The sequence below is a fragment of the Chinchilla lanigera genome, unplaced genomic scaffold, assembly GCF_000276665.1.
Source record: "Chinchilla lanigera isolate Chin_1 unplaced genomic scaffold, ChiLan1.0 scaffold00029, whole genome shotgun sequence".
Taxonomy (NCBI): domain Eukaryota; kingdom Metazoa; phylum Chordata; class Mammalia; order Rodentia; family Chinchillidae; genus Chinchilla; species Chinchilla lanigera.
Window position 1 is genome coordinate 17,066,044 of NW_004955430.1, and position 24,284 is coordinate 17,090,327.

The following is a 24,284-nucleotide window of genomic DNA, read 5'->3' on the forward strand; positions in this document are numbered from 1 at the left end:
TCTTCGGTGGTTTCCTATCATTTCACAGTGTCTATCATACCTCCGAGTTTAACTTAACTCTTTCAAGTTTTACACTAGTGACACAATGCGGTGCAGGGTTTCCTTTCTGTCCCAGCTCCAAAGCCTCTTGTCTCTTCCAGCAAGCTTGTTCTTAGAAGCATAGCGTTGAATGAGACAATGCATGTATTAACAGCAGTTTTACCTAGCGTTTGTACCAGACATTGTTCTCCTGTAACATTACCTCATTTAATTCTCACAGTAACCATGTGAAGTAAACTCTCTAATTATCCCTGTTTTACAGGAAAAAAAAGTGATAGTTTGAAAAGTGAGATAATTTCCAAGGTGCAGAATTATGATTTGTGTCTGGGCAGCCTGGCTACAGAATCCTGCTCTTAACAATTATTTTGTGCGGGGCTTGAGATATTGTTCTCCTTCGGAGCCACCAGGGTTGATATTCAGTGCTTGCCATTCAATGGGCTCCAGAGTTTGGGCACCTATTGTACACTGGTGACTGAGGCTAGGGTGAGTATATGAAATCCACAACCAGCCCACCTTCGGATGTCTTTTAGATGTCTTGTTTTTCCACTCTGGAGGAATCCTAGGTGTTGAACATCTCTACTATGTCCTTTGTGGGAGATGAGGAGTTCAGACTTCCTTAAGACTATAAACCCCAAGGAGAAGTTGTTAAAACTAGAAACTTTATGTGGACAGGGACCAATTTAGTGTTCTTCCATGTTGTATATAACAACAAGTTTAGATTTGATTTCTGTATGACTGATGTGACGGACAGTTACATGGGTGAATGATGGTTGTACAGATCAACTGATAGATGCCACTCTTATAAGAAATGTGTATATGTTGACGTAGGAACTGATTTGAAATCTTTTACTGTGTTTCTGTTGTCTTTAAGTTATACAGTAGTTTTCCCCTATAATTATATTTTTCTCACTCAATAGATCTTTCCAAATGGCTGACATGAAGTTCAATGTTATTCACATAAGAATATGTACAGTCTTGAAAGTACATAGTTTAGAGTAGCACTACATGATTTATTTCCCTAAAAAAAAACAAACAAAAATTTCTTTCAGTCAACAGATATTTATTGCTTTTATAGGCGCTTGAAGCATAGCTGTTAACAAAACAGAGAAACACCGTGCCCTCCTGGTGAGGACATGCTAATGGGGGAGACAGACAAAAACAAACACTCCCACATGGAATGTGTCAAGTTGTTTAAGAGCCACGGAGAGCATTTTAGCAGGTTGAGTGGTACTAGTGGGAGTTCTGCTGTTCAAAATAGGACGATTAGTTATTTTCAAGTTGTGTGCAGATTTTATCCTATACTGGAATATAAGAATTTAAGAAATGTAATACTGCAAAATAGTATAAAGGAACAAGGAATTTGGAGACCCGAATTAATATCAGCAGTTTTTTGTATAATATCTTGATAAACAAACGGTTCGATTTGTGATATATATGTATATTTTTCTTACAGAATTAACAACTCTAGACTTTGAAGGTCCTGGTGTCTCCCCAGTCTTAAATGGAGAAGTTGAATGAAAGAAGCATCTCTCCTGTCGTCAGTGTAGCAAAATGAGAGGCAGAGAAAGAATGCTGGGAAGAAGACAGATAGCCAGTTGAACTGTCTTGCCTCTGGCCCAGCGCACAGCTCCACCTGAACTCCTGGCTTGTGTTACCTTGGTTCAAGACCTGAAATGATGTGTTCCTGCCCCAGAGCACCCTTCCTTCTGTGAGGCCTGAAGCATGACCACCAGTAGCCACGCGTGCCCTGTTCCAGCAGTGAACGGACACATGACTCATTATCCAGCCACACCCTACCCATTGCTCTTTCCCCCTGTCATCGGAGGGCTTTCCCTGCCTCCGCTCCATGGGCTCCATGGCCACCCTCCGCCGAGTGGATGCAGCACTCCATCGCCAGCAAGTAAGTCCAACTGCAGTTGCTTCTTTTGGTTGACTGGCTTAATGGCCTTGAAAAACAGGATGATTGATCTCCAGGGCAAGCTCTTATTTGGTTTGTGTTGCTTTCTCTTGGTCTAGAATTCTAACTTTACTTCTATAGGAAGAAATATGACTTAAACCAAATAAATGGTGAGCTTCCTTTGGTACTTCTAAGCTCCTTTGCTCCATTTTACAAAATGCAAGTGTGATAGCTAATCGGCGAACATGGCTATTGTAGCTGAGGAAATTGGCTGTTTGATAAATAATGTGAGCTCTGAATTAGGAGATTGCATCAGGAAAAATTGCTGATACTAGTTGTGAAATCTCCTCTTATTTTCTGTGTATAGATGATATCTGTAGCTGTTCTCAACTACCCAGGGAGTCAATTCATATCACATTACGCATTTATCATGTCCTTGACCACTTTGAATTTTGTGCTAAGCTGTTTCTTACCCGAGATCTTCTCTTAACTTGTGCATAGAAATTGGTATAGAATAGAAGTAATCAGAGAATTCTTCAAGACAAATATGACTTATCTGTTGCAAGCATCAGCATTACGTGATTTAACAAAGGAAAAGTTCCCTCTGTTTCAAGTCAAGCTGTGGTAGCCAGTGGAATCTTCCACCTTGTAGAAATAGTTGACATGGTTGAACATGAAAAGTATTCTTAACTCAGTTGGGCTGGCCAGAAATGCACGGTGTGTTCTCTGCCCTCTCCTAGCTCATATCCCACCCAGAGTTCTGCATGGCTTTTACTAGTGATGTTTCTCATACTGCTGCTCAGGAGGGAGTTCCTCCAAACAATGGTTTGGCACATAAAAGTACTGCCTTCATATTTCTGTATTGTGTTCTGTGTCCCTTAACTGCTCTCTCCTCCTGTATCATTAGCTCACTGCAAAAAAGGGGCTTGCTCCATCTAAATAAAATCCCTGATGGGCATGGTGGTACATACCTGTAATCCCAGCACTCTGGAGGCTGAGGCAGGAGGATCGTTGTGAGTTCAAGACCAGCCTGGGCTGCAAAGTGAGCTGAAGGCGAGCCTGAACTGCATAGTGAGATCCTGTCTCAAAAAGACCAAAAAAAAAAAAATCCCTTATCTATTGATATAATGCCTTCAAAAAGTGTACGACATCGATGAATAGGTAGACTTCCACTGGAGAAATGCTGATTACTATCACAAGAATATCAAGCCTGGTAAATACTGTCATGTTTTTGTTCTTGAAATGACCTGGCTACAATCTTCCCTTCTTTGTTTTGGATTTCTGGCATAAATATAGAACCAAGAAGTCTTTTAAAATGTTTAATGACCTGTTCTTAGCTTTTGAATTTCACATTCAAGTACATATAGCAGAAATGGCTTCTTGACTATCAAGTGGAAAAGTATCGTTATCTAAATTCTCTTGCTGATCCAAACACAAGTGCAAACAGTATATATGTTCACCCCACATGCAACTGGTACAAAGAAGTTACTTTCATTCAATGTAAGGGGGTCTAAATGATTGTTAAAACTATTACAGGTCACCCAAGAGCCTGGGTATTCAATTCCATAGTTCAGCTAGCTTGGTAGGTAGCACACTTGAACAGGTTTCATTCCTTATATCAGAAGTATATTTTATAGAAATAACCAAAGAGTGAAGACATGAGTAGGATTCCTATCCCAGGTGATGAAATCTAGCATGTTAGAAATTCTTAGACAGCCTGCAGCTCCAAGAAACCCAAGAGCAAATCCCAGCAACTTTGGTCTCCTATGGCAAGTAACTTTAAGGAAAATGCAGAATACAGTAAATGGAGTGATGGCTGAAATCTTTATGCTGACCAGCAGCACTGAACACTTGAGCAGTTTCTTAATACACAGATCCCTCACCCATCTGCTTGCAGATACCTTTAGGTTTAAGAATTCTATAGAGCAGTTCTTGGTAAACTCTAGCCTGTAGGCCAAATCCACCCTACCATCTGTTTTATAAGTAAAGTTTTGTTGGAATGCAGTCATGCTCATTTGCTTATATGTTGTCGAGAGCTGTCTTTGTGCTACAATAACTTTATAGCCATTGGTCATAAATATTTACTGTTTTCCTGCATAGAAAAATTTTGCTAGTCCCTGCTGTGGATTTATGAGCATTAAGATGAGTCAAATCAGTGCAAATCTAAGCCAGGGTCTATAACTGGTGATGTTAGCTCTTCTAATTCCTTCTCCTGTGGAGAAGACTGTAGCTCAGTCTGTAAACTGAACAAACTGGACTGAATCGCATTTGAGGTTCCTTTCAGCTCTAAATATGAGGCAACCCTTTTCCTTTCACAAATACTAGTAATGGACAAGATGCTATTATTACTATAAGGTTGAACCATAATGCAGTTGTCATTTTGGAGGGATCAAAATTAGTCAAATGTTGACAGCTACATATGTCTCAGCCTTTGGAAGGAAAGGGTTTGAAAGTCAAAAAAGAAAGAAAGATTAAAGGACGGATGATAATTTTTTCAGAAGGCCTTGCTGAAGAAGCGCTGAGTAACTGCTCCCTGAATGGCAGTTGAAGGAGGCAGAAAAAGGAGTTGACACAGAAAGTTCAGGCTGGAAACTTCAAAGCTGGCTTACTTGAAGGCCTAATGCCTTGTTTTATTATTTCTTGATATAGTCAAAGCACATGAAAGCTGCTCAGATGAAATTCATTAAAAAGGCCACTGTTGAGATGTAATCTCTTAGTTGGCACTCAAGAAGGGAATTGCCTTTATTAAAGCCTGTGTCTTAGAAAGATCCTGGAAGGGTGAAGTCTTAAAAGATACCCACAGAAAATTTCATGGCTGAAAAGAAATTTAAAATTTTATTCGTGTACTGAAAGTAGTTAGGGAGGTGGCCACAAATCAAAAATTCTCAACTAACAACACAGAAAGGGTGGGAAAGGTGGCAAATAAGGAACAAAAAGAGAGCAGACTTGTAGGACAGTGACTCCATGAAGCGATTCATGTTGTTGAATTTTGAGGGGTGCTAATGTTTCTTTCATAATCTGTATACATCTGTATTCTGCAGCTCAGCCAGGATGAATAAATTCTTCTGCCCTGGTAATAAGGTTCTGTCAGCACCATGTAATTGTAAAGACTCAAGAACTTTCTATCTCAAAGCAAGTGAGAGCAGTTTCCAGAGCAGCTGCAGATGGTGTACCTCCTTAGCCTCCATCCTCCTTGCTCCTCCCCCATTCACTCCTTATCTCCTAGATCAAAACCTGAGCTCTGTGCATTTAACTTTTCTCTGCCTCTTGTGCCTCTTGTCCCCATTCTTACATATGAAGATATTTTATGTCTAGCTTATGGTCATTTATCCTCTCTGAATTTGTGTTATATCAACTAGATAATATTTTTCATTTATAGGGTAGTCTTTTATAATGATCATATTTATATCTACTGAATGAGGGTATAAGTCAGAAGGAATATGTGTACTATACAGATGTGAACCCACATCATCACCAAGAGGCTTGCAATTCTATGTGATTTTCTCCTGGTCTCCATGTCATGAACAAACAAACAGCCCACCATTCTTGGTTTGTACCATAGAAGGTCCCTGTCATTCTGTAGCATGTAGTATTTGTTTTTTGTGGTTTTTTTTTGGGGGGGGTGGGGGGCTGTTTTTGTTTTTGTTTTTTTTGAGGCAGGGTCTCACTATGTAGCACAGCCTGGCCTTGAACTCACTTAATACAGCCCAAACTAGCCTCAAACTCACACTGATCCTCCTGCATCAGCTTCCCGTATGCTGGGATTATAGGTGTGTGCCACCATCCCGGGTGCAGCATGGAGTACTTGATTATTGATATGACCACATATAACCCAGAGAGATAGACTTGGTCATTTTTTAGAAAGTCTGTACTGTACAGTCTTCTACCCTAAAGAAAAACAGTTATTTTCAGGAGATAAGTGAACTTGAAGATATCTTCTACACGTACATACCCTTCCTTGTCTTTGAATTCTGCCTTAAAATTTTAAGCATGGAATCTTCTATAGTCTTAGAACATGGGAAATTATAATAAAAAGGAGAATTAAGCCATAGATTAAAACTACCCCCATTGCACACCTGGATCCACCACAGAGCATTTAATGTATATCATTCCTAATCTTTTCAGCAGCCTCCTGACAGTGATTCCAGGCCGTTAGCAGAAGTCCCATTTTAACGTTTAAGTTCTTGAGGCTAAGAGAAAGTAAAGAGCTTACACAGTTCATGTTTAAGTCAAATTCCAAACCCAGATTTTGGGTCTCCAGTACATTAGGCAGCAAGACCAACTTAACCCTTAGATAATCCACAGCCCTGTCATGGGTACCTTTATCCGTGATGCTTCAGGGAGTCCTTGAAGATGACAGATGTATAAGGGACTTTGAAACTTCTTTAATTTCACCAGTTTCTATGAAACACCTCTATCATTTTTTCATTGCAATGGGGAGTTGAGGGTGGAATCTGTAGTGAGGGTGCTGCTGCAAATGGCTGTAGTGAGCATGACTTCCAATGGGAAAAAAGCCTGACATGCTGTGCCAGGGAACACTCAAAATTTTATGTTCCAGGGCTCTCTGTGAAAGTTGGACAACAGTCCGTCTGTCTCTCTTTATGTTCCTTTCATGGCTGCTTGTTCTGTTTTATTGCTGCACATGTGCTTTTTTTATAGGTTGTTGCAAGCTGGAAAATATTGTTAAGCATTTTGGCTTCAGAGCCTCTCTCAAAATGATCTCAGTTTAACTCCAGCATCTTTAAATGAGAGTTCTTTTCCCTTGCCTCTTTAATGGCCAGAAAGTGCCCTCCTGTCAAAATTGCAAAATAGTGTATTTGCTTACAAAACCCCAACCTTCTGGAGAAATAGTCTATGCAGTCTCTGAATTACCAAAGTCAGAACATAAAATTAAACGTATTTCCATTTTTTTTGTTTTAAATGAAGAAAAGCCTTGTTAGATCATCTGAAGCAGAGTATAGAGCCAGTTTTAGACAAGGAATTCTTAATCCAGGGTACTAGGAACATAAACCCAGAAGAGTGGCTCCTGTTTTAAATAAATATATGCAGACTGATGGCAAGTAAAACTAACAAATTCCTATGGACCGTCACATCTTTGTTCTTTAGTCTTGTCTTTCTAATGATTTACCTTTGTCCTTAAACTTACACAGTGACTCCATCAAACAGGAATCTTACCTGATTTTAAGATTTCTGGAGATTAGTATATCATTGTTATTGCATGAATATCAAATATAACTGTATGGTCTGTACCCATATATTAAGCTAAATGAAGTGAGAGAAAGTACAAGAACTTGTTGGAAATGGCTAAACTTAGTTATATTTTTTGCCTATTTCATCTGCCTTTGATTACTGACTTGCTGAGGTCAAAGTCTTTATCTGAGTATTTGAGCAAGAGAAATTTCACTTTTAGCATAATGGAACCAGTTGAGTGGACTTGCCTAGACCTAGAGCCACATATGTATCCTGTAGGAGGCCATTCCATAAAGGTGAACAGGTAGTGGTTAATTCAGTGGCCCTGCTCCCACATAATAAAGGAGACTTCATGTCTCTCAACATACTTCTGTTTCCCCAGACTGCACAAGTAGGACATGTGGTCCTTAGAGTACTTCTGCTGAAGAGCTAGCCTTCACTGTGTCAAGAATTTATGAACATGAATAATAAACCAAAAGATTATAGTTCTCTTTCATCAGATCAACTGCAGTGCCCAAAGGAGAATCCCAACCATAGACATGTGTTCTTGAATATAAGAAGACATTCGGTAAATAGAGGCAATCATAAAACAAGAATGAGTTTTCCTTCAAGTTTCTCCTGCCAGTGATTCTTCCTAGGGAGGTTATGTTTGGAGTATATGCACAAAGACCAAGAATGATGAAAAGAGAGAGTGATTAGATTAGATAGGCTTCATACTAGAATTCCTTCAGGTAAGTGTCTTAGTTGCTTTTCTTGCTGTTGAGACAAAATACCCAACACCCAAAGTTAAAGGGGGAAAGGTTTATTTAGCTCACAGTTTGCAGAGGTTTCCGTCCATAATTGACTGGCTCAGAGGCAGGGTGGCACATGGCAGAGGAGCAACAGTTCATGGTAGCAGAGGGACAAGCTTCTTTCTGTCCCTTATATTGTATGCAGGCTACCTGCCCTAGGGAGGGTGTGGTGCTCACACCCTTAATCCCTTAAGCATTGGACAATGAATCAATCACACATTCTAGATTCAGCTACCTCTGAAAAAGCCAGACCTCCATGACTGCCTGAGGTTTTGGAGGGACATCCAGACATAAACCATAGCAGTAAGGATATTCCAATTTTATTTCTTAGATAATTAAGTAGAGACATTTAAAAAGAACATTTTTGACTTCATGAAAATTAAACTTCTGAATAATTAAAATTACTCAAAAGCTCTGAGTTGGCTGGTATGAAATACAAGATTTCCCATATGCTCCAAAGTTTTGCTTCAATTAATTCATCAATGTACAGGTTCTACAGATTCAGATGGGTTATATTCAGATGGTCTTGAGTGGTAGAAGATTGACCTCCAAGGCAGTACACACAGGAGGACCTGTTTGTCCTCTCCGGCATACATCTCAGGCAGTGCCACAAAAGCTGTCATTTAGGCTTGGTTAGTCACGTGTTGCAGCTCCCCTATTTGTCTTTGCTTTTTCTCTACTTTGGCTTCCTCTGACTTTTGAATGACCCTCCCATTTAAAGAGGATTTTGTCATAAGCATGAATTAAAAAATAATAATAATAATGAAAATGGGAAAAAAGGGTCTAGAGATACAGAGAGGTGAGTAGGAAGGAGAAGAGAAATAAAAAAGAATCAAGGTGATTCTATTCTCTAAGATTAATGAAAATTTCATGTATTGCAAACATGTACTAATAAAATTTTTAAAAAGCAAATATAAAAATAATAAAGGGGATTTTGTGGTATAATAGGGTAAGTATGATTAACAGTAACATTTTATATCTCAAAATATTTACTCACGCCTGGCAAGAAAAAAGTTTAAATATACTCACCATATCAAAATGAGAAAAGTTTAAGGTAATGATATGCTAATTACCTTGAGTTGATCACTACCCAATACATAAAGGAATCTAAACACCATGTTGAACATCCTGAGTATATACAGAGGATTACCGGGCGTGGTGGCACATGCCTGTAATCCCAGCCCTCAGGAGGCTGAGGCAGGAGAATCGTTGTGAGTTCGAGACCAGCCTGGGCTACAAAGAGAGCTCAACACCGGCCTGAACTGCATAGTGAGACCCTGTCTCAAAAAGACAAAAAAATAAATAAATAAATAAAATGAGTATATGCAGATATCACACCACAATCAAAAAATAAAATATACAATGGAGAGAGAACATGGGAGAAGAGAGAGAAAGTGAATTTATTCAGCTCTGTTATTTGAGCTGCAGGCCACTTCTGAGGAGTTGAGGTCACCAGACCAACCAATGGGCTTTCTGACTTTGTTTTTACTTCGATATTGGAATAAGTATGAAAAATAATAACCATTTAGTGTGCTACACAGATTACCTTCATCTGCCAACAGGAAAAGGGAAAAAGAGAGAGAAAGCACCATGGTACCAAGTTTCCTAAGACTGTTCAAACAAAAATGGTGGAAATGGGTTTTTTTTTTTTTTTTGAAATGGGTTTAAACTCTTCTTGCTCTAATCAAAGCCAGGCTTATTTTCACAACTGCATTGTTGCTATGGATACACAAAGATTTCTGTAAGCACCGTGTCTTCAAGGATCTTGCTTTCCCTTGGGGAAGTCAAAGTCACCTCACACCATTTAGATACAAAACTCTGACTGCTCTTTGCTCTCCGTGGCCTAGGGCTTGTAAAGCTTGTCCCGCCCCGTCCCACCCTGACATCCTCTGTGCCTTATACATACTTCAGTTTACTGTGGTGTTTTATTCTGATGTCTTTGGTTGTCAAGGCTGCTCTTCCTCTGTTCACCTGATCCCTGGGACAGAGTAGAGACTCATGTGTTTGTGGAGTGACTGAATCCATGGTTCTTGCTGCTGGGGGAATTTTGGAAACTTGTAGATGTGTTTTTGGATGTGGCACTGGTTGGGAGCACCAGAGGCATTGAGTGAACTGGGCAGGGAGGCTGAATGTTCTGCAGAGGGCAAGGTAGTTGCAAATAAAGAATTGCCTCCCATCCTCTTGACTTCCCTATGTCTCACCAGACTTCCATGTTAAGAATGCCCTACAAGGAGACTGTGATGAACTGAACCTAAACCATTACTGCTTTCTAGATATAAATGCCAAACATTAGCGTGTGCTTTTATTATCCCCTGAACTTTTAGAGCTGTTATTGCTGAGCAAGTTGAGAATAGGCCAGTCTGAGTTCTGTTTGGAACTTTTCTAAGAGTCACTCACCATTTCAGAAGCCATGTCACTGATAGAAGTGCTAGTTTTGGTATGTGAGACAAACACTGTGATCAGTCTACATTTGTAGCTAAAACATTTATTGTAATTCTGCACACAGGACCAGCATCTCACTGCTTCTTTATGGGCCTTTATGCACTGAACTAACTCCTATTTTTAAATTGCTCTCCTGTCATTCATTCTTGTTACTGTAATCAGGGCATTATATTAACGTCTTTGAAAATATGTTGGTGGCCTGTATGATCTATTACCTTCATTTTGGATTAGTACAATAAGTGTTCTTAACTATGTTACTTAAAACACCCTTTGGTAGAAAATATTGAGAAGCACTGGAATAAATGAATGGGTGAATGCATGAATGACTGAAAACTAACAGTAGCAAATTACTTAGAAAACAAATGTTCTAGCCATGTGTGGTGGCCCATGTGTGGATGGCTGAGGCGGGAGGATGACATGTTTGATCCCAGCCTGGGCAACTTATTAACTTGACATGACCTGTCTCAAAATAAAAAATAAAAATAAAAAGACTTGGGAATGTAGCTCAGTGTGAAGGTCATGTAATCAATTTTAAGTCCAAGAAGGAATGACAAAAAGGAAGGAAGAAAGGAAGGAAGGAAGGAAGGAAGGAAGGAAGGAAGGAAGGAAGGAAGGAAGGAAGGAAGGAAGGGAGAAGGAGAGGAAGGAAGGGGAAGGAAGAAAACAAGGAAAGGAGGAAAGGAGGGAGGGAAAGAAAAGAGAAGGGAAGGAAAGGAAAGGGAAGGGGCACAAATTATCTAGTTGTTGAATGGAGAGGAATTTTTAAGTGGAATGAATTTAAAAAGGTTTTGAAAGTCTAACTTAGTGCTTATACCAAGCAGAGGGCAGTGAGCATGGCAGTGAGAAAAGCCATATGCAGGAGACTTACACAAAATAACTTTTCCTATTTGGAATTGCATGTGGGCTTATGAAGGAAGTGCTTGGCCCTTGCTTCTGATTCTTGATGTGTAGCTGGTGTCCCTACAGTGTGCAGAAAGGAATCAAAGCTATAGTTATCTGTGAACCCACTCTTCTGATAATTAGTTAGTGCATACATGGTAAGTATAGTACTAGGCAGCTCGGAGTCTCTGTGAGTGCTTTCTGGTTAAATCCCTCAGAGTGGTTCTTATTTGATGTCAAGTCAGAGTCTGCCATTGACAACTCATCATTTTAGGACTCACTGGGAAGAGTTGTGGGACTAAGATGGGTTGAACTGTGCCTCCCAAAAGGTGTTGAAGTCTTTGTCCTCTGTACCTGTGAATGTCGCCTTATTTGGATGTAGGATCTTAGCAGACAATCACATGAGGTTGTGAGGGTAGCTGTTACCAACCTTGCCAAGACCTTGGTCTTGGACTTTGGCTGCAAATACTGTGTGTGGTGTTTAGTGACAGGCTCTCTAGGGAACTAAAATAGGAATCATAACTTCCTACCGCTGAGCAAGAAAAACCACACTTTGACTTCTACCACTAAAAAAAATCTATTCTTGGTCCGGGGATATAGCTCAGTGGCACAAGCACCTGCCTGGCAAGTGCAAGGTCCTGAGTTTGATACCTGGTACAAAAAGAAAATAAATAAATAAATCTGTTCTTTTATTTTCTTGTAATTTTGTCTTCACAATGACTTTCTTATTTTTATGTAACTCCTTTGCCTCAAAGTAGTGCATAATGTTTGAAGAATATTTTTTCTACATGGCCAGTATGGGTGACCCCCAATTGATTCTGGAAGCCACAAGGCCATGGTCATAACACAAAGTTCACATTTTTTAAAAACTGAATTTCTCTTTTTTTCCTCCAGCTTTCTTTCTGTCTTATCACTGGATAGCAAAATCCCATCCTTTCCTTTACTCTAACATGGTCTCTTTAATATCAATTTTACTCTTAACCTTAAACCCTTTGCCTCAGAACTGCAAGGTTTCTCTTTATTGTCATATTGAATTTGTGAAACTATACAGGAAAACTGTTTATAAGTTCATATTCAAGTGTCAGTCACTGAGGAAATATTGGTGACAGTGATCACATCACTATAATTATCAGTTCTTTATTATCTTAAATGTTATTTTTTGGCTTATCTGGAAGTCTGTCTTCAGCATTGGTGAGCTATAAATTTAGTTAACTAAATCAAACCTTATAATGTCCAGAATTCTTGGTGGCCTCTCTATCATTATAGACACAAATTTCAATTCATTCAGCAACTACCATTTCTCTTTAATTAAATGTTTTTCTCCTTTGTCTATAGATCTAACTTTGTTATATGATTTTTCCTATACAGCCTCTGTTGTGGTCTTTAGATCTTACTCCATTAGTTCTCCACATCTGGGATTTTTTAGTTCTTTTTGACCAAAAACCCAGTTAAGTTTTTCTGAGGTGACTTAATGTTTTTACTACATATAAACTTAACTCAATTCTGAGCCTAACTAAATCCTTCTCTGGTTAACTTCACCCTCATCACTTACTATGTGTGTATAACACAGTGAGTCAAATTTAATAGGATTAAAATCTGCACACACAGTTTTTTTCAATATAGTCTCCAAATTTTTAAGAAGTTATTGTACTATTCATTGGAAATTACCACTTTCCACTGAGAATGTATATCATTAATTTAGTACTAAGGTATTTTGCCAAATTCCCTTAGTATTTACAAATATTCAGACAAAATAAACAAATTTAGCAGCCTTTTGAGAACAAGGGTGACTATCTGTGGCATGTGATCACCATGGATAGCATGAAGTTTCCCAGCCACTGTTTCCTAGTGGGTGTCCTGGGGCTCTGTGAGAGATACTTTGGAGATTATCCAGTCTCCGATAGCTTATGTTTTAATACAGAAATGCTAATTAGGAAAGTTTCTTCTTTGGTTTTGTTTTAGTTTAGTTTTGTTGTTGATTTGTTGTCGAAACAAGGTCTTACCGTGTAGCCCACACTAGCCTCGAACTCAGGTGATCCTTCTGCCTCAGCCTCCCAAATGCTGAAATTATAATTGTGTGTCACCATGCACACCTGGTTCATCTTGTTGAACAAAAATAGTGTTAATGATGATAATCTTGGTGCAGTAAACTAAGGGTAATAATGGAATTATTACCTGTAAACTAAGGGTAATAATGGAATCCTCAAAAGATGAGAATATTTTCATCAACTGATATATGGAAATTACTTATGGTAATGTTAGCACAAAAAAAATATCAATAGTTGTTATTAAGTGTTTTGCTAAATACTCACAATCTGTCCACTTATAGGCAAACCCTTTGTTGTCACTGGGTGGTTGTTTCATCGGTCAGGCATTCTAACAATTGCCTCTAAAATGCAAAATTCTTTCTGTATACATATGTGTTTTGCCACATATTTCTGAAGTCTGCATATGGAAGATGGAAGCTTAACTTCAGAGTTTGTGGCCTACCAAGATTTACTTTTAAATTTCAGAATTCTCTAGGGGTGATTTAAAAGTTGGGTACTGGAAAAGATCCTTTTTCATAAGTGAGCATGGCCTGATGGATAATTTTGAATTGATCACAAAGAGTTTACATGCAAGAAATACACATGTACGTAAGATTATCTTTCATAGATGTGTATTTTGCTAAGTCAAGGAACTTAGTCAAAGGGTTAACTCTTTTCTCCTAGGACCTACAGAGCCTGCAACTCACTTTGCCTCTATAAACAATCTCTAAGAGTGCTTGATTTAATTTTAGTGATGTTTATAATAACATGCATTTCTCAGATGTTATGGATTTGCTTCTGTCAATACCAGGCTACTCTAATGTTAATTGCTTAATGATTATGAAGTTAACCAATCCGAAAAAAGATACCTAAGAGAAAAAGTTAACCTTGACATTTTGCACAAGTAAATAGCACTTTAATGATAACCACATGGTAGAAAGGACCGCTACCCTTACACGTATTTAGTAATCCTCTTCTATCAGAATGTGACAACATGGGTATTTCTGTGAGTCCTGATGGAAAGCTCTGAGATATGAAGTGACCTTCACAGCCTCATTGACCTCTGTGCTTGAACTCCTATAGTCATTTCTTCTTCCACAAGAAACTTATTCCAGAAATTAAGCCAAGTAACAAATCAAGGCACACATATACCAATGCTGATATTATTTTGTGCAATTCTGAATCCCCAAATAGGTTAAAGTATAAATGCATATATATATATATATATATTTGTGTTTTAAAATGTGTATATATGTACATATATATTGAACACATGTATATGTTCTCTGTATAAATACATATGTACATATATATGCATAGGTTGCAATCTTTAATGCTTCTCACAATTTTTAAATCTTTACTTTGACAACAGAAAACAGAGGGTTATGCTCGGAATTGGACAGGCTGAAAAGTACTATGAAATAATGGGAAAAGACCAAGATTAAACACCAGGAATCAGTGCACTTCTATTGAAAATGCAATTGATAAACACATTATAGAAAATATAAATATGTAAAGAATTATTTATTTTTTTGTTTGTTGGTTTGTCTTTTTGAGACAGGGTCTTGCTATGCAGCTCAGGCTCACTTTGTAGCCTAGGCTGGTCTCAAACTTGCAACAATCCTCCTGCCTCAGCCTCGCAAGTGCTGGGATTACAGGTGTGTGCCACCACTCCTGGCAAAGAACTTATTTAAACTAGAAGAAAAAGGTAATCCAAATAAAAAAACACTTCATCACTGAAAAAGGAATTTAAATGTCTCATGTCAACCAATCATTAGTAATCAGGGGAGATGCAATTCAGAACAACAATGGAATGCTGTTTTACAGCCATTAAAGTTGTAAAAATTGAGTATGACAATGTCAAGTGTTGGGCAGGATATAGATCAATGAATACATTGAGATGGATTCTGCAACTCAGAATCTACGATCGCTTTGAAAATTGTATCTTATAAAATTGAATATTTAGATTCCCTATAACCAAAAAATTTAACTTCTGAGTATTATGCTAGAGAAATCCTTTAATATGAACACATAAGATTCATGTTTAGGATGTTTGTATTAGGCCTATTCATGGATTGTAAATGTTGGGTACCATCCAAATATCTATCTATGGGCAGCCAGATGTAGTGGTGCCTTCCTGTAATCCTAGCACTCAAGAGGCTGCGGTAGGAGGATACTGCAAGTGCAGGGCCAACCTACTCTACGTAATGAGTTGAAACCCAGAATACTGTATAGAGCAAGACCCTGCCTCAAAAAACAAAAACAAAAACAAAACAAAACAAAACAAAAATGTATATATATATGAAAGAAAGCAAACGTAATGGCCTACTCAGTAAATTGAACACTATTCCTTAGAAAAAATGAATTACAGGCAACAACATAGGTAGATAGTAGAAATATAATATTGAATAGAAAGCAGTTTCTTTCAGAGAGCATATGGGTTGCTGGCATTTTCATAAATTATTAGAAAGAATTTTCACCCATTGCTAGATTCCTGGCTGAGGTACCTTTCATAACAGACAAATTAAAAGAGAAAACATACAGATTTATTTAATATAAATTTAATGTGACATTAGAAGCTTAAGCAGGAGCTGGGGATTTAGCTCAGCGGCACAGCGCCTGCCTGGCAAGCGCAAGGTCGTGAGTTCGATTTCCAGTACTGGAAAAAAAAAAAAAAAAAAGACGCTTAAGCAAATGAAGACCCAAGAGAACAAGGAAAAATGTGGATATTAACACAGACATATTTATAATTTTGTTTAAAACCTAGCTAAAATAAGTGATTAAAATATTGAGAGAAGGAAAATAAATAAGCAACCTTTAAAATGTTAGTGCAGAAAGAAATATATTGATACAAAAATATTCAATGGAAAAATCAAGTTACATAACTAGATTTAACACTATGAATTATTTAGATTACTTACTATTCTATTTTTCACATATATATGTGAAAATATATATATATTTTCATATATATCGCTTACATATTTTAAGGTGGCAGTGGATTTGTGCCAGATTTGAGCGGCATGTCAGTAGCGTTTCCTTCTAGGCCATGGCATTGTTCTTGAAGCTTTCTTTAGCTTCACTGAGGGGCCATGACCAGAGTGCTCAGCACTGTGTCCTTAGCACTCCAGTGCTTGGCATATAGTAGCTGCCCCTTAAGTGTCTGCTGAATGAGTGAAGAATCCCATTTAATAATAACTTGTATACTTCATTAAAATGAAGGAATGGAGACCTTTTACTAAGCTAAGACAGTTGTAGTAATCTGAAACAAAAATCCTACTTAAATCACAGTCCTTGTTCTCTGAGAGCTAAGTGTCTCACACTTGATCTCATTTCCAAGAATTCTCCCTTCAGAATGGCATTTTGAAATGCTAACTTTCCAGTGAAGGTCTTGACTCTGCAGTGATAGAATTTCCAAGCGTATATTTTGGAATGCGGAGTTATTCTATCAGTGTATTTGAAAGTTATACCATCTGCTTTCCGTGTACTTCATCCATAACTAAGGCCTTCTCTGATTTAAAGATCCAGAAAGAATATATGTCTTACCGCTATTACTGTCATAATAATCATTACCATGTCTACAAGAAACTATATGCATTAACTCATTTCTTCCAAAACAGATTTATGAACTATTTCTTAAATTAACTCATTATGATACCATACTTTATTTTGGAAAGGAAATAAAAGGATTTTGTGATCATTTACTAAAAAAAATTATACATACTTTTTTTAATTGTGAAAGAGTGCATTTGGGAAAAGAGCACATAGGGAAATGGATGGAAACCAATTTGAGGCCAATGCATTAAAATGCATCTAATGATGTGAATGATAAATGTTGTTCAAATGACCTAAAAGCCATGATCACATAGTTGAGAGATTCACAGAATGAAGTCACCCCCACACCCAGAGAAACACAGATGACTGTATGGCAACTCAGCAGTGAGTTTGGCCCTTGATACGTGTTAGTGTTTTTAATAAAACCTCTCAGTGTAGGCCAAATTAATCATTCCAAAGCTCAGGCAGTGAAAGGTCCCCGCAGGCATCCAAAACAGTGTCTCCAGGTACATAGCTCTCTGACAACCTGAGTCTAATCCCAAAATAAATATTAGAGTGTCAAGATAAATAAATGGTCTTCGCAGTCTTTAGGCAGTTCTCCATAAAAACCATTTTCCTCAGCCAGTGATTTTGTTTTTTTATGCATAGGGAAACCATGGATTTGAGGTTATACTCCTTTGTCAAAGACCCAACGGCCCACAAGACCAGTCCACATCTGGGAATAGGGGCCCAAGGCCACCCAGGAAAAAGCTATAGTGTCCCCCACAAAAATTTGGTCTATGAGCGTTTGTTCATTTGTTTGTTTTTTGAGATGGGGGTCTTGCTAGGTTGTGCAGGCTGGCCTTGTACCCAAAATCCTCCTGACTCAGCCTTCTAAGTAGCTGGGATTACAGCCACACGCTACCACAGCTGGCTGCACAGAGTAACTGTGAGTGGATCCAAGAGACAAGGACAGGTCATGAAAAATGTGAAGCAGCAAGTTTAAAAGCATATAGATTTTAGAGTCAGAAAAACCTCTGGTGTGGCCCAGCTGTACGGCCCTTGACACACACGTCACCTTCTACTGTCTCAGTGTTGCATGTGTCAGTTTTATCTGCCTCCAAGGTTTAGGAATGACAGAAAGAATGCATTGGAGACACATTGCTCGAGCCTCAATGAAGCCCAATTGATTCCTTAGCGTGGATTGGTTTATTGATTGAGAAGCAAGGAGCTAGGAAATGGGAAATAGGAAGTTGAAGATAAAGTGGAAATGGAAACTAACAGTATCTAGACCTTACCCTCTCCTGGAAGGAAGTCAGTCTCAGCAGACAGAAGCAGATGGGTTCAGGAATGCATTTTCTTCAATCAGATTAATTCCCTTTGGACACAAGAGGAATAGTCAATGAACGTGCTCCCTCGCCCTCTGCTCCCAAACCCACACTCCAGACAGACACATTCGACAAAACACTCATGGGAAAAGATAGTTTATGTTTCCAAATGATAATGTTTCTTTCATGTGGTCATTAAGGTACTGATATGTGCAAAAATATATATTATTTTAATTTGGGGAGAAATATGAAGTATTTCTAATCTTACTATGTGTCTTGCATTACAGAGCACAGCAGGAGATGTTTAACTGGGAAGTTCTGCCTGAGGTCACAGTGTGCCACATTTTTTCATAAAAAGCTTCAACTGCTCAGCGAAAGAATGCTTTTCTTTAACAAGCAAATGAGAAAGAGACTGTGGGGTGATTCCTTGAGCTGTGCTTAATTAATTCCAATCTATTAATGACTGCAATTTTCTAGTTTCAAATGATAAATGGCAAGCCCTTCTAAAAGGCATCTTGAAGAGAAAGGGGCTTTCCCACCCCCAGATTTTTTTTTTCTTTGTCCTTGGCTACTTTTGTCTCTTGCTGCTCAAAACAAGCTTACATCAGTAATAGTCATAAATGATTTACAAAAGTAATTCCTGTCTAATCACTCGGGACCTGAAGTTTTTATGATATTGCCAGATGTGCCATCAAAAAACATCATCCAGTTCAGAAAGTTGTGATAAATCGAGTCAGTCAATTAATTCCCTGAAGGCAACTGATTGGTTTGTGTGGATTTGTGTTGGCCTCCTCTGGTTTCTTCCCTTTATCCTCATGTTTGAGCATGTAGAAGACAAAGGAATCTATAGATACAACTTATTGGGAAGGCACTGACATGTATAACAGACCCAGTGTAACTTCTGTGTATTGCAAGGGCATTTCAGTGTAATGAATGGGCAGTTTAAAAAGCCCCAACAATTTTCCTATAGATTCTCACTCACAATACTGCATCACTAATTTCCAAATGCTCAGATGTTGCTTCTAGGTTATTCCTATTGCTTTTTGAATGAAAGTTTCCTGCAGAATCTACCTGTGCTTCCTCGGGGTCCTCACCACAGGAGTTTATATCGCTAATAAAGAGTTCTGTTTATTCCACTTTGCAGTGTGGCCCTTGGTTTAGATATTCATCCCTCCCAAGGAACTGTGCACTCTGGAGGGCATGTACCATATTGTCTCCTGTCCCGTAAGTGATGGTGCCTTTCACCAGGGACCTTCTCACTGATTTTATTTTTACTGAATAACTGAGTTTTCATTCCAGGGCACATGGGGGAATAAATGAAAAGATCTACATTGAACTTTTAAACCACTTTTCTGGGGTGGTTTACGGTAACTAAGAGTTAAGTAAGTTGAGGGAAGATATTAGCTCATTTTGCATCATTTATTCAAGGACTTGAAGTGGCACATCCTAAACCAGGAATTCTGTGTCCTTAAATTATATTCCCTCAGTGGAGATTAAAATATCTGTAATCCAGTGTAACAAGACACAGTAGTGTGCTTTGATGAGAAATTCAATCTTCAGGAGAAAATTCACTGTGTTGTCTCTGATTGCATAGGCAAGGAATCCTGTGAATTTGCTGATGTGTAGGTTTTGCTATAATGTAAAGCAGGCGGAGGAGGTGGGGGCATGGAGAGGAGTCTCTGAGGAGAAGAGGCAGAGTGTTGATATAATACAGAGTCACAGCAGTTATTCTGGAAGTACTTATTTAAACAGCTTTACAGAAGTGCAACAATGATTGAGAATCTTGAATGTTCAAAATCTAATATTTACGTGGTTCTTCATCTCTGGATCTTATAGGATATAAAGGCAGTATCTATGCCTAATGAATTCATATAACTTTGTAAATATCAGAGTAGAAATAAGAAATTTTCTGGTATGATTCTTAAAGTACAAATAAAAATTTTTTCATTGTTAAATAATTTATAGATCAGACATGGTAAGGCATTGTAGCCTCTTGGGGCCTCACATAAGTTATTTATTCTTCAGATTTCTTACTACCCTTTAAAAAACACTCATTGGTAGAAATGAATATAGTTGTCTTTTAAATTATTGGTTGATGCTTTCATGGAGTTAATTATGTTTTCAGGTCCTAAGTTTTAGTAAAAGTAGTTGGATCTTTAAAACAGATTATTTTCTTATTTATTATTGGATACCATAGCCTGTAATTTATTTTAATACATGTTTTTATTGAATAGAAGTAGCTTACAGATATTCTAGTAACAAGATATCAAAATGTAGGAATAAGAAATTCATCTAAAATAAACTCCAGAAACTTGAACTTTATTTATTTTCCTCACTTTTGATTTGGTCCATATACACATATGTAATTTTATATAATTATAGTCATAATGAAAAGATAGTTTTAAATTATAGTCTCTTGGGGTTTTTTTTACTCACTATTATTAATTCATGCTTGTTTCCCATTTCCATGTTGGATGTTGTTAAGAATTTAGGCCACTGTATCCCTGAGTATTTATTCTACTTGAGAGTCATTAGGAGGACAATATCTTTTCTAATTTCTACAGCACAAATAGTCATGTTTATAATGAGTAAAAAAGATATTTTTACATCTGATGGTCACTGATATGCATTTGATCATACTTCCTTTTCATTGGTTGTTACAAGGTTTGGAGCTACTGTTGTAACCTAATTTAAATACAATATTTATAAAGAACATTTTCCTTATTAATCTCCACTTATCACATCTTTCCCTTCAACCAATTTTACTGGGGATGGAATTGTTTCTCAGTATGTGTCTGCAAATATGCAGATATTGCTTTGCTGTGATAACTGAGGCAGGTAGTTAATGAATAGCAGCAGAGGATATTCAGTGTCTGTATCATATTAGACCATCTATAGCACAAAACAAAAAAGCCGAAACCAAATAACACTTGTTCTGCTTAAAATGCCAGTAAGTCACATTAGATAGCACAAGTACCTTTAATGCCTTACACTCCCCCAAGAGTTAGGGTGTACTCTCCAAATGAAAGACAGAGCCATGCCCTCATAAAGATCACAATCTAGAAGCTCCTCATGGAAGAGTGAGAAAATGCAAGCTGTAAACTTTCATTCACTATATAACCAAATATGCAAAAGGCAACTTGGAGTTACAAATGCAAAGCCTTTGGGTGATGGCAAACAATCTAAGCAATGGGAAAGCAGTTCATCACTTGTTCTACAGCCTCCTTTTTGTTTAGTTATTTGTCTCCTCTTTCCATTGATCACAATTTCAGTTGGTTTTATATTTTTTCTAATCCAAACAAAATTGTATTCTCATGGAATAGAAGCCAACATCTCTTGAGTACTTAGATACCTTAAAGATTGTTCCAATGTCAAAAGAAATCTTTAAAAAATAGATTTTAAGGCAAAATATCTGTTGTCATGAAGTGAAGATAGGAACATTAAAATGTTAAGTCCCTAAAAAGTTCAGAAGTCACTTCTCTGAGTAAGATCTGTTTCGTCATATGCAGGGTCTGATTGTGCTTTTTATTGTTTTATATGTTTCAATTAACTCAATTGTAATTGCTTGTCAGTACCTCATTCTAAGCAATAAATTTGTCATAAAAAAGAGTAGAAATTATCAAGTTTTATTGCTCGTGACTTTATTATTTTATTGTTCCTCTTATCTGTTCCTGCTACTTTGGAATATATTCTTGGCTAACAGCTGTTGTGATATATTTTATAGGCAGATATTTTAGCAATTTGCATTGTAATTTTCTTTCAGTTATGTGTGTAGATTATTGCTTTTCAGAGTAAGAAAGAAAATGATCATATGGAAAAGGGAAAATAAACATGAAAGAGACTATATAAATATATGTGACATATACTTTTTATATATGATCATATATATTATATAGCTTCACTCAGTTTCAAGATGTATATCAAGTATTTAAAATTATATTATCAACCAGTTGGTAAAATGATTATTTAATTAGTTTGTTTAGATAAAAATATTTGTGTATTAATATTAGAGTGAACATTGATTATAATAAGCTATGAAAGCAACTTAAGTGTCTATTAACTGATGAATGAATATTGAAATATTAAGGACACAGACCGGAGTAATGTTTTATCTTAAAAAAGATTGTGTCATTTGCAATGGCGTGTTGAATCTGTAGAACACTATGCTAAGTGAAGTGATACAGGCACAAGAAAACAGACACTGCATGATTTCACTTTTATGTGGAATAGAGAAACAGAATAGAAAGAGCATCATAAGCACAGGGAAGGAGAGGAAGTGCAAAGCATGTCAAACGGTATGGAGGCGCAGTTATGTAGAATGAAGTAGTCTAGAGCTCTAATATGCAGTGTGAAGCTATTACTAATATTTTATTATTTATACAGAAAATTTGACAAGGGAGTTCATTTTAGGAGATCATACTATACAGAAAAAAGCTAATTATAGAAGGTGATATATAAGAACATTTGCTGAACATTACTTATCATTTCGTTGTGTGTATGTATATCCAAAGATACTGTTCAAAGTAGAGGGCAAAATAAAGGGAAAAAAGAAAAATAAAAAGGAAAAAAGTAAAAGGAGAAAAAAGAGACCCCAAAGCCCCAAATGTCAAGGCAGGAAAAAGAAAGAAAAAATTTTGATTATCTCCCTCAAAATATCCTCTATATTTTTGAGGGAGCAGGAGTTTTGTTTTTGCTTTTCAGGGTATACAGTCTTGAAATCCAGCAAGTCTCAATTTTCCCCACTTAGCTTTAAGGCCTATGGTTTTTGGAGGTGTTCTACTTGCCTCTCTATCCATGCACCCCAGACTATGGCAACCACTGAAGTCGAGGTTTATCTTTGTTTGCATTGGTAGATGTGGACAGCAGTTAGACCACTGATCTTTGGTAGGTACAGGCATCAGGGCAGGGGTTCAAGCAGACTGCTAGACTTAATGTCAGTACTTTCAAATCCAGCTGTCTCTAAAAGCCACACTTGGTGAGCCTGGTTTCTCACAGAGGTGTCTGTAGCCTGTGGCCTTCCCATCCTGAGTTTAACCTTCTCAGGGGTCTATGCCTGGACTGCACACTTTCTGCAGCTGCCTCCTATGACTGTCTTTAATGCAATCACTGTGAGAAGATAGCACAGGAAGTGCTGAGGTAAATGTCATACAGTTGTCCTGTGGTTGTAGTTAAACAATTAATACCTTCCCAGAATAATGCTTGGTTAAACACTCTCCAGCAATGTGCGGGGTGTGCCTTGAGTTTCTCCTCCAACTCTAGCCTGCAGTGAAGGAGTCGCTCTCAAAGTAAAACCCCACACTGTCTTTGTAGCTTATAATAGATGTGGGCTTTTCTTGGGACGAGAGCTGCTGGCCAGGTCTGTAATTTCTCACTGAATTTGCTGATCCTCTGGGCTTACCTTCTCTCCATGAGCATTGCCTTTGTCCATAAGTTGGCAGATGGCTGTGGCCAGGGTACAGAATGTACTGGTGTGGAGTTGGGTGGGGGCCAGTGCACAGGTCCTTCTGGTTTGCATGGGCACAGGTCTGTCTGGTGCACAGAGCAGAAAATAAATTTTGATGACATTAGAATTAGGGTGGTAGACTTCACTAGTAACATACTAAAGTAGTCGTTTTGTATGTTGGGCGGGGGCGTTGGTATAGTATTGGGAGTGCATATATTCATTTTCTTTATATTTATCAAGAATGCAAATATGTCATCATTTATAGTCACGCTGCTATACTACAGATCTCTGGAGGTTTATTCTCCCATGTATTCTGTTACCCTGAAGTGTCTCTGACCAACACCTTCCCATCTTCCCTTTCTTCTGACCACCTGTAATCTGGAAGCCACCATTCTATTCTCTGTGTGTAGGAGATCAACTTTTTAAGAAACCATATATAAATGAGATCAGGTGGTATTTGCCTTTCTGTGCTTAGTTTATTGTACATAACACAATATCTTCCAGGTTCACCCATGTTGTTACAAATAGCGGAATTTCATTCTTATAATAAATACTGATATATGTAGATATAGATATACGGTATATATATATAGTGGTATATGTAATACGTTAAATATTACACTCGTTGGAAAGCAATAAACTAGAGTCACATGTTAATGTAGATTCATCTCATAAGCATTAAGTCAAAGAAAATATTTTTCATAATATATACTT

The 24,284-nt window shown here is 37.7% G+C and overlaps 1 protein-coding gene across 1 annotated transcript in view; it reads left to right on the forward strand.

Moving 5' to 3' along the window:
• Positions 1-1,492: 1,492 nt before the first annotated feature.
• Rarb (retinoic acid receptor, beta) overlaps positions 1,493-24,284 on the forward strand; it is a gene marked incomplete at its 5' end in the record, with an annotated part of 390,023 nt that continues 367,231 nt past the window's right edge. The window contains 1 exon segment of the mRNA XM_005387488.2: positions 1,493-1,939. Coding sequence (XP_005387545.1) covers positions 1,762-1,939 — 178 coding nt within the window.